The following is a 12,122-nucleotide window of genomic DNA, read 5'->3' as shown; positions in this document are numbered from 1 at the left end:
ATAACATTGGAGGAATTGTTAAAATGTGTAAATGGGACAAAACAAACAACATGTTTACTTGACCCAATTCCTGGGAAACTTATCAAGAAGCTTTTTGTATTATTAGGTCCATCAGTGTTAAATATTATAAACGTATCACTTTCCTCTGGCACTGTTCCCCTAGCATTCAAAAAAGCGGTTATTCATCCTCTACTCAAAAGACCTAACCTCGATCCTGATCTCTTGGTAAACTACCGGCCGGTGTCCCACCTTCCGTTTAACTCGAAAATCCTCGAAAAAATTGTCGCACAGCAGCTAAATGAACACTTAGCATCTAACAATCTCTGTGAACCTTTTCAATCCGGTTTCAGGGCAAATCACTCTACGGAGACAGCCCTCGCAAAAATGACTACTGATCTATTGCTAACAATGGATTCTGATGCGTCATCTATGTTGCTGCTTCTTGATCTTAGCGCCGCTTTCGATACTGTTGATCATAATATTTTATTAGAGAGTATCCAAACGCGTATTGGGATGTCAGACTTAGCCTTGTCTTGGTTTAACTCTTATCTTACTGACAGGATGCAGTGTGTCTCCCATAACAATGTGACCTCGGACTATGTTAAGGTAACGTGCAGAGTTCCCCAGGGTTCGGTTCTTGGCCCTGCACTCTTTAGTATTTACATCATATGCAAATACGGTGTTAGCTTTCACTGTTATGCGGATGACACTCAACTCTACATGCCCCTAAAGCTGACCAACACGCCGGATTGTAGTCAGCTGGAGGCGTGTCTTAATGAAATTAAACAATGGATGTCCGCTAACTTTTTGCAACTCAACGCTAAGAAAACGGAAATGCTGATTATCGGTCCTGCTCAACACCGACATCTATTTAATAATACCACCTTAACATTTGACAACCAAACAATTAAACAAGGCGACTCGGTAAAGAATCTGGGTATTATCTTCGACCCAACTCTCTCGTTTGAGTCACACATTAAGAGTGTTACTAAAACGGCCTTCTTTCATCCCCGTAATATCGCTAAAATTCGTTCCATTTTGTCCACAAGCGACGCTGAGATCATTATTCATGCGTTCGTTACATCTCGTCTCGATTACTGTAACGTTTTATTTTCGGGCCTCCCTATGTCTAGCATTAAAAGATTACAGTTGGTACAAAATGCGGCTGCTAGACTTTTGACAAAAACAAGAAAGTTTGATCATATTACGCCTATACTGGCTCACTTGCACTGGCTTCCTGTGCACCTAAGATGCGACTTTAAGGTTTTACTACTTACGTATAAAATACTACACGGTCAAGCTCCTGCCTATCTTGCCGATTGTATTGTACCATATGTCCCGGCAAGAAATCTGCGTTCAAAGAACTCCGGCTTATTAGTGATTCCCAGAGCCCAAAAAAAGTCTGCGGACTATAGAGCGTTTTCTATTCGGGCTCCAATACTATGGGATGCCCTCCCGGTAAAAGTTAGAGATGCTACCTCAGTAGAAGCATTTCAGTCTCATCTTAAAACTCATTTGTATACTCTATCCTTTAAATAGACTCCCTTTTTAGACCAGTTGATCTGCCGTTTCTTTTCTTTTCTTTTCTACTCTGCTCCCAACCCGGGGTGGACCGCTAGCCTGTGCATCGGATGGGGACATCTCTACGCTGCTGACCCATCTCCGCTCGGGATGGTTCCTGCTGGCCCCACTATGGACTGGACTTTCGCTGATGTGTTGGACTTTCACAATATTATGTCAGACCCACTCGACATCCATTGCTTTCGGTCTCCCCTAGAGGGGGGGGGGGGGGGGGTTACCCACATATGCGGTCCTCTCCAAGGTTTCTCATAGTCATTCACATTGACGTCCCACTGGGGTGAGTTTTCCTTGCCCGTATGTGGGCTCTGTACCGAGGATGTCGTTGTGGCTTGTACAGCCCTTTGAGATACTTGTGATTTAGGGCTATATAAATAAACATTGATTGATTGATTGATTGATTTGTTACTATGGCACTACCACAAGTACATTCATACATGTTGCACTCATTACAATGGCGCTACCACAAGTACAATCATACATGTTGTACTCGTTACTATGGCGCTACCACAAGTACATTCATACATGTTGTACTTGTGTTGTGGCGCTACGACAGGTACATCCATACATGTTGCACTCGTTACAATGACGCTACCACAAGTAAAATCATACATGTTGTACTCGTTACTATGGCGCTACCACAAGTACATTCATACAAGTTGACCTCGTTACTAGGGCGCTACCACAAGTACATTCATACATGTTGTAGTCTTTTATATGGTGCTACCACAAGTACATTAATTTATGTTGTACTCGTTACTATGGCGCTATCACAAGAACAGTCATACATGTTGTACTTGTTACTATGGTGCTACCACAAATAAATGTATACAAGTTGTACTCTTTTGTATGACACTACCACAAGTATATTCATATATGTTTTACTCCTTACTATGGTGCTACCACAAGTACATTCATTCATGTTGTACTTGTTACTCTGACGCAACCACAAGTAAATCAAGGCGGCCTATCCCATAAAATGATGTGGCGCACCACATTAAATTATGCGGCGGGCCACATAAATGGCATAAAATGAGGCGGCATATTGTATAAAATTACATGGCGCACCGCATAAATTAAAGCGGCATATCACAAAAAATGGTGTAGCAACATTGTGGCATTATATGATCACATAAAAAATTGTGGCAGCGCCACATAAAATGAGGCTTTAGACCAAGTTAAATGGGGCGGCAGATCAGGTAAAATGATGCAGCGGGGAACAAAATGATTTGGCGAGCCACATAAATGATGCGGCGGTGGACCACGTAAATTGATGTGGCAGTTCATGTAAAATGATGCAGCAGACCACATAAAATGATGCGGCGGGGCACATAAAATTATTTGGCGAGTCACAGAAATGATAGGCGGGCCTATCCATCCATCCATTTTCTACCGCTTGTCCCATTCGGGGTCGCAGGGGTGCTGGAGCCTATCTCAGCTGCATTCGGGCGGAAGGCGGGTAAAATGAAGCGGCAGGCCACATAAAATGTTGCAGCACACCAGGTAAAATGATTTTGCGAGCCACATAAGTGATGCGGCGTGCCACTTTAAATGACGTGGGTGACCACGTAAAATTATGCGGCATATCACATAAAAATTATGTGGTGGGCCACATAAAATAAACCGTCCAAACCACACAAAATTATGTGGTGGCCCACATAAATTACATTTCGGACCACATAAAATAGGGCAGCATATCACATAAGTGGCAGGCCATATAAATGACATTGCGGGTTACACAAGTTTAAAGCTGCACATTACATAAAATGATACGACGGGCCAGATTTGGCCCCAGAGCCTTGAGTTCAGCACTGGTGATTTATTTTGTCTTGTTGTCTACGTGTACAACTGGAATAGTTCTGATTGATGTGAAGAATGTGACCACCTTGTTCTGCATGAGATGAATCGTTTCCGGTGTCTGTGTCTAATAAAATGGCGTGCAGGAACAGAAGAGTGAAACTCGACAGCGAGATCCTCCTAGCGACACCGGGATGAACTTCCACGTCTCGCTGTGCGCCCTGAGTGGGACGCGCGCAGTAAATCTGAATTAACAAGCAGCTCCGCGGGGTCGCCCAGGGGCCAAGCGCTTTTGATGAATCCGGGATTTGAGAGGAGGGCGCTGGAGGAGCGCAGACGCAAGAAGATTGCGAGGAGGGAATATTAGCTGAGGTGCAAATAAGAAAAAAAGTGAGGAAGAAGGAAACGGCTGCTGCGATATCAGGGGAGGGAGATGTGCTGTGACCTGACGGGAGGCTCCCACACACACACACACACACACACACACACACACACACACACACACACACACACACACACACACACACACACACACACACACACACACACACACACACACACACACACACACACACACACACACACACACACACACACACACACACACACACACGACTGCAGAGAAAGGATTTGAACATAACTATCAGTTAAATATGTTTCCATCATCACTTTTGTTTCTCTTTTCTCTTCTATTCCCACAAAGCTCTAACGCAGTGGTTCTTAACCTTGTTGGAGGTACCGAACCCCACCAGTTTCATATGCGCATTCACTGAACCCTTCTTTAGTGAAAAATTAATTATTATTTTTTTTTCAAATTCTATTTTTTTACTGGTGCCTAAAATGAACCGTGCATGAACATCACCTTGTTCAAAGAACAAAACCAACACAGTGCATGAACTCACAACAAATTACACACCTGCAAATCAGTGTGACTTCTGCTGTTGCCTTTGAGAGACCAGTTCAGATATGCGTGGCTTCACTTTGGTAAGTGCCACTCTCAAGTCATTTTACAAACGTTTGTAAATGATCAAATAAAATAATTTATTTATTTTTACAGCAAAGTCTGTTCCTTTTCTTCGTTTTCCACCCAGACATACAATTCTAGTACACAGCTCACGAAAACCAATATTTTTTGTTATTGTCATTGTGAGTGGGCCAAAACACTTATATTAGAAAATAATCTCATGGAAATGACAGTTGTCATTTGATTATAATAATAAAACATTTAATTTGTTATTTAGTCAGGTTTGGGACAGGTGTTCTCACATGTGCTCCACTTTTAGAGGGAACATTGTTTGAGGGTATCCATAATACGCCGACAGGGAGAAGTTTTTATTTACACGATGAGTCGGGTGTGTCTGGACCTCCGCGGCGGAGGCTCCGCCGAACCCCTGAGGCAGACTCACCGAACCCCTAGGGTTCGATAGAACCCAGGTTAAGAACCACTGCTCTAGAGTGATGGTCACTATTTGTTACTGCCTGTTCCCATCATGGCAGTTACCCTTATGCATGGCAGCGGCAGGTGTGACCCCAGGATGCAGGGATGGGAGATGGCGTGCAGGTAAAAGAGTGGAATACTCCTAACACCAAAGGCTGTAGTGCGGGGGTGTCCAAAGTGCGGCCCGGGGGCCATTTGTGGCCCGCAGTTCGAAGTTTGTTGGCCCGTAACATGTTGTTAGGGGAAAACAATGTAAGAAAAAACAGCAAAAAGACGTAAGGTAATGACATTTGACACAAAAATGTGAAATGTATTTTTTAATTTTTTTTTTTAGAAAATAAAAACAAACTGACATTATAAATCAAAATAGTGTTATAAGTGACACATAATATTAGTATTAGTTATTATATATCAATCACTGTGAATGTATCAACTCTTGTTCACTTTATCATCCTTTTTTGCTCTAGTCACCACTGGAGTATTATTTTATTCGTTACTTAATTACTTGTTTATATTTTTAGTTAATCCTTAATATTTATTGTTCACATTGAACAAAAATGTCTTGTGTGTTAAATATACTTGGCCAAAAAACTGATTATATAGTAATTAGTATCAATATTTCGGCTTTTTTTCATTACATTACATCTTTTTGCTCTGTCTTTTTTTTTTACAACAATATGTTGTAGGCCAACAAAACCCAAGCTGCTGCCCACAAATGCCCCCCCGCCCCCGGCTGCACTTTAGCCATCCCTGAAATAACTACCGCAAATTTCGGACTATAAGCCACTACTTTTTTCTTACACTTTGACTTATTTGGCTTATAAGATGGCGCGGCTAATTTATGTATTTTTCTTCACTGACAGCATAATACAAAAAAAAAAGAAGAAAATACACTGGGAAAGTGTTTTATTGTTTGCACTATGACGCCATCTTTTGGACGAATTCACTCACTACAGGTATTTACTGCTTCAAAACCGGAAGTAAAATTGTAATTCAGTCTTTTAGCCGTCCGTAGCGTTACTACTTGTATGGATTTTTCATTCATCACTCCAAGCAATGTTTGTACGTTTTACAATATAACAAAAACAATTTATAATTACTAAACCGTAACATGTGTGATGTCTGTAGGAGTGTTTTCATGCATGTCTGTACATGCAATCGTAATGTAATCAAGCTAGCATTGTCTGCATTATATAATAAGTTAACACGTTTACGAATGTCTGTTGTTATTAACTTACAATGGCATTCTTTTTGTATTGTTTCAATTTCACAAATTCCTCAGTAAATTCACCAAAACGTCACCGTGGAGTTATTGAGTCTGTTTAGCTGATTGGAGAGTTAGCTTGCGCAGGTCGTGGGTCATGACGATGACTTCTGTTTTGTTTGATCAGCCCTTTTACTGCCCTGTTACAGACACCGTTTGGAAACAATTAAGGTATGTAAAAAAACATTTACAGAATATTTTTGTGTAAATAACTCATTTTACAACCTATATATCTGCAACTTATAGTCCAGTGCGGTTTGTATATGGCAAAAACATTTTTTCGACTAAAATTTAGTCGGTGTGGCTTATATACTGGTGCGCTCTGTAGTCCGGAAAATACGGTAACTATTGTACACTTTATCCCCTACAACACAAAACTGACACTAAGTTGTTTCTCTAAACATATGTCAAGTCTGTTTTCAGCATTTTTTTTTCAAATAAATGAATAGCAAAATGGCCCCCGCATATTTAGACTTTTTGTTCGCCCTTGGTGGCAAAACTTTGGACACCCCTGCTATGGTGCAAGGCATGTCGCGGCAGAAGAGGAACAAAATCAGAGAAAATACAAGCACAGGGCTGCCACATGAAGGAAACCTCTGATTGGAAATCAGGAAAATGTGTGTCCTGATTGCCAATCAGGAAGATGTTTGTCCTGATTGCCAACCAAGAAGAGATGTGTCCTGATTGCCAATCAGGAAGAGGTGTGTCCTGATATCCAGTCAGAAACAGGTGTGTCCTGATTGCCAATCAGGGACAGGTGTGGTTGACAGCGCTCAGTTGCACACAGGGGAGGCGCACAGGAAGTGGAAACCAAAAATACGAGCGCTGGGCAGGAAGCAAACACCAACACGCAGGGAAACACACACAAGTCCAACCTGTCACGATCAATCTTGACAGATTTGATCATAATATTTGACAACTGGTTTTTGCAATGTTACAATCGCGCCATTTAACCAAATTATGTGTCCTGATATCCAGTCAGAAACAGGTGTGTCCTGATTGCCAATCAGGGACAGGTGTGGTTGCCAGCGCTCAGTTGCAGACAGGGGAGGCGCACAGGAAGTGGAAACCAAAAATACGAGCGCTGGGCAGGAAGCAAACACCAACACGCAGGGAAACACACACAAGTCCAACCTGTCACGATCAATCTTGACAGATTTGATCATAATATTTGACAACTGGTTTTTGCAATGTTACAATCGCGCCATTTAACCAAATTATGTGCCGTCTCACAACTTAATTTTGTCCCAGCAGCACCCAAACGCAACACAACTGTCTAACCCATGGGTGTCAAACTCTGGCCCGCCGTGTAATTTCACTTGGCCCTTGAGGCGATATCAAATTAACACTAAAGCTGGCCCGCCGATTATACATTGCGGCGGTGCCACGGTAACACCCCATTCACCGCTAATTCTAATACTTGCCAACCCTCCCGGGAGTCTTCCAAACTTCAGCGCCCCTCCCAGAAATCGTCACGTCCGCTTTTCAGCCAGTCCAATGAGTGCTGGCCCAGTCACATTACATGTGCGGCTTCTGCACGCACACACAAATGAATGCAACGCATACTTCATCAACAGCGATACAGGTTACACTGAGGGTAGCCAAATAAAAAACTTTAACACTGTTAGAAATATACGCCACACTGTGAATCCACACCAAACAAGAATGACAAACACATTTCGGGAGAACATCCACACCGTAACACAACATAAACACAATAGAACAAATACCCAGAACCCTTTGCAGCACTAACTCTTCCGGGACGCTACAAGGTGTGTGTGTGTGGGGGGGAGGTTTGGTGGTAGCGGGGGTGTATTTTGTAGCGTCCCGGAAGAGTTAGTGCTGCAAAGGATTCTGGGTATTTGTTCTGTTTTGTTTATGTTGTGTTACGGTGCGGATGTTCTCCCGAAATGTGTTTGTCATTCTTGTTAGGTGTGGATTCACAGTGTGGCGTATATTTCTAACAGTGTTAAAGTAGTTTATACTGTCACCCTCAGTGTAACCTGTATCGCTGTTGATGAAGTATGCGTTGCATTCACTCGTGTGTGCGTACAGAAGCTGCACATATCTTGTGACTGGGTCTGACCGATGTTAGAATGGATGAAAAGCGGTTGTGACGATAGCTCGTAGAGTACTTTAAAGGCAGTGCCTTTAAGGCACGCCCCCAAGACTGTGGTCCGGGTGGACGAGATATAATGACTGATGAACACCTTCGTTTGATAATGAAGGTTGCCTCAGCTCAAAGCCTGAGCCCCGACATTAATGAACTAGCATCCAAGAAAAGATGCCAGGTATCTGGCTTGGGCACATCAGATTAGATCAGTATGTTGCAAACTGAGCAGTTTGAAGTCCTGAATGGTTGGTTTATTCATTGTTATTTTATTTTCAAATTTATTAGCCTGTGGAAAAAGTTACTGTTGATATTTACCTCAGAAGGCTGCAAATAGAAAAGAGGCATTCAATTTTTATTTAAATTGTATTTGATATGCCATTGATATTTTTTAATTATTATTATTATTATTTGAAACTCGATTTTGCATGTCACTATAAAGTTATATAAGCCTTGCTTGTTCAATATTCAATGCAAAACTTGTTTGGGTCCCTATTAAAAGGTTAATTTGTTCAACCTTGGCCCGCGGCTTTGTTCGGTTTTAAATTTTGGCCCACTCTGTATTTGAGTTTGACAACCCTGGTCTAACCAATCAAACGTTCCCCCGCATCACTTCCTTGGTTACACCGACAAGAGACTCATTCATTCACTCATGTTTGTTTTACTCATCAGTCATTCATTGTTCATAAACATTACATTAAGATGCAAATAAAGCATATTTTCTCATATTTGCTGAAATCCTGTACTTTACTCAATCATTTTCTGAAACGCTCCGCCAGGAATTTGGTCGGTGCCAAAAAAGTACCAGATATGGTACCCATCCCTAAGTATTGATACCATTTTATGAAGGTACATTATTCTTTTCTTATCCTCTTAATGAGCTGCCTCAAATTAACATTGATTAGAGCTTGTGATATTCAAAAATAAACCAAAAAAAAAAACTCCAGCGGACCTCACCTTGAAGTGCAGCGCTTGCACCTGCTTCCAAACACTGCAGAAAAATGTCACGTAAGCAAAAAAGGCAGAATAGGAAGTTTGCTTACTTGGAAGGCATTGAGAGCAGTGAAGATGTACGCCATGACAACAGACAGGTGGACCAGGACTCCACACAGCCAAGTCAGACCCAGGACAGGCAGCAGAATGAGAACTGGTCGAGTCACAGCCCTGCAAAGAAGGTACCTTTCACATTTCAACAGGTACAGTACCAAAACCCGCCTCCGGGGAATCCTTACCAGAATTCAAAGGTAGCCATTTTTGGTGCTTTTGTGTGTTCATCTGGTACTAAATATTATATTTTGTTTTCTTAAACTCATGAGTATCATTTGCAGGCAGGAAGTAGTCTTTGCCATGAAGTTGAATATGCTAGTCTACAAAGTGATTATATATATCTAATAAGTTCTAAATAAATTGTGTGTACTATTAGTGTGATCTATCTAGACTGCTTGTACAAAAGTGGTGCTGATCGCCTTATTTAAATGAGGTTTCTATGTGCCCTCTACATTTATGTTGGCGAACAAGCAGGGGTGTAGGAACTCTGGGAGACACTAACATTGGAGAAAGACGCATTTGTCGAACCAACAAAAAACATACCACAGGGATATACGCACTTTTTTTTTTTTATCGTATTGCTTGTTTATATTCATATTTACCAAACCATGTCTTTCGAGTAAAGTTGTCGTAATTCTGGCATGGTCACGTGTCCTTTGTTTAATTGTGAACTTCGCCATTGTCGCCAGGTAATGTAAACACTAGTTACCCCTTCCAGGTAGCAAAATGCAACAAAAGAATGAAACCGCAGCGGGACTTACTCTCTTATTTTGAAAAGAGTAACGTCAGTGCACAACACGATAACACTTAAGTGGAATTTACAATTGCGGTAGGAACTGCATATGAATGCCCTATGTGTGCAAGCTGCTGAACCGCCGATACGAATGAGTGGAACTGAAATGCAAATGTCCAGGGTGAGTGGAGTGTGTGGATGTTGGAACGGTTCAAATGGGATGAGAAATGTGGGATATACAGTCGCTTGTGTAATGGGGAAAAATTCCAGGAAATCCTGGGAAAACCGGAAGTTTTGGGAAAGGGAAAACATGTTTCGCATTCGATATATGGAAAAGTAGTGTTGGTGGATGTTTGATAGGTGGAAATTGTGTTTAAAAATGGCACAACATTTTGAGAATGTAGTGCATTGTGGAACTATGAACACGTCCATTCATTTGAATAGGAATTTCCTGGAAATTTGGGAATTTTGGTTGAACCAGGAATTTTTTTTAATATTGATACAAGCACAATTTCCCTAGACGATATGAATGGGTTGGTATTGTAATTTTTGGAATCGTTTGAAAATTGTTGCCATAGTAACAGTTTGAATTGAGAGTGGGAATTTTGGAAAACCTGAAATTTCGGGAACACCGGATATTTGAATGAAAAAAAAAAAAAAAGAGCATTTGTTGTCCCAACTAAGAGGAATGTTTTGAAGGTGGTATGGTCAAAAACGGTTGAAAAATGTGGACTGTGAAAACTTTGCAGGAAGAGGTGAAAATAGGGCTTTGGAAAAACGAGAATTCTGGGAATTCCTGGATTTTTTTTTACCCTGGAAAACATGTACAAATCCTACTAGATTTGATTTGCACTGATGTCTTACAGTAGAATAGGAGTGCATAGAGTACATAGAGTATATAGAGCAGTGGTCCCCAACCTTTTTGTAACTGCGGATCGGTCAACGCTTGAAAATTTGTCCCACGAACCGTTGGGGGGGACCAAAGCCAGGCGGTGCCGTCCCCCGTGCAGTTTTAGTGGACCGCCGCCGGGAAACGGCGGGGCCGGAGCTCAGCAGTGGCCATGAGCGTCGGCAGTACTGGCAGGCTGCTCTTCATCCAGGGCTCCCTCTCTGGACGATGTTTCCTGTGTGACACCGGCGCGCAGAGGAGCGTCCTGCCAGCATCAAGGTTGGACATGCTGTCTGAGTCACATGGCCCCCCCATGGAAGAGGCCAATGGCAGCCCTATCCGCACTTACGGAATACGGTACGTGGAACTGTGTTTTGGTGGACAGCGTTTCAGTTGGAACTTTGTGACTGCTAAAGTGACGGTGCCGCTTATCGGTGCAGATTTTCTCTGTGCTTTCGGCCTCCTTGTGGATGTAAAAAACAGGCGCTTGGTGAATGCGATTACGTTCCGCTCGTAAAAGTGCAGTCTCAGCGCGACGGACTCCATCAGGCTTTCTAGCATGCTACCCACCGCTGACGTTTTTCTTCCCCTCCTCGCTGAGTTCCCCACCCTGGCGCAGCCCACGTTCTCGTCATCTACCGCCAAGCATGGTGTGGAACACCACATTGCCACCATGGGCCCTCTTGTGCACGCACGAGCCCGGCGCCTGGACCCTGCTAAGCTCTCCATCGCTAGAGCTGAATTCGAGACCATGGAACGCCTCGGGATCATTCGCCGCTCAGACAGCCCGTGGGCGTCGCCCCTCCACATGGTGGAGAAGCCCGGAGGTGGTTGGCGGCCATGCGGTGAGTACCGCAGACTCAACGATGCGACTACCCCGGACCGTTATCCGGTCCCCCACATACAAAATGTTTCCGCCAACCTGGCTGGGAAAACTGTGTTTTCTAAGGTAGATCTCGTCCGGGGCTATCATCAGGTGTCGGTCACCCCTCTGATATCCCGAAGACAGCGGTCATCACCCCATTTGGACTGTTCGAATTTTTACGAATGCCTTTGGCCTTAAGAGCGCCGTACATACTTTCCAGCGGTTGATGGACTCTTTTTTACGTGACTTGCCATTTCTGTTTGTCTACTTGGAAGACATCCTGGTAGCGAGCACCTCTCAGGCCGAGTATGTGACCCACCTCAGGTCCCTTTTTCAGCGCCTTAGCCAACACGGGCCAGTTCGGGTTGTCGGTAATCGACTTCCTCGGACATCGTGTCACG

At 43.0% G+C, this 12,122-nt stretch overlaps 1 protein-coding gene across 13 annotated transcripts in view; it reads right to left on the bottom strand.

The window, feature by feature from the left end:
• adgrd2 (adhesion G protein-coupled receptor D2) overlaps positions 1 to 12,122 on the bottom strand; it is a 183,947-nt gene that overhangs the window by 16,402 nt on the left and 155,423 nt on the right. For all 13 annotated transcript variants that reach the window (XM_062025704.1, XM_062025703.1, XM_062025701.1 and 10 more), the window contains one exon: positions 9,231 to 9,351. In XM_062025704.1, coding sequence (XP_061881688.1) covers positions 9,231 to 9,351 — 121 coding nt within the window. The remainder of the gene's footprint in view (positions 1 to 9,230; positions 9,352 to 12,122) is intronic.

The sequence above is a fragment of the Entelurus aequoreus genome, linkage group LG17 (assembly GCF_033978785.1).
Source record: "Entelurus aequoreus isolate RoL-2023_Sb linkage group LG17, RoL_Eaeq_v1.1, whole genome shotgun sequence".
Lineage (NCBI taxonomy): Eukaryota > Metazoa > Chordata > Actinopteri > Syngnathiformes > Syngnathidae > Entelurus > Entelurus aequoreus.
Note: the sequence above shows the minus strand (reverse complement) of the source record. Positions and strands in the feature narration are given on the sequence as shown.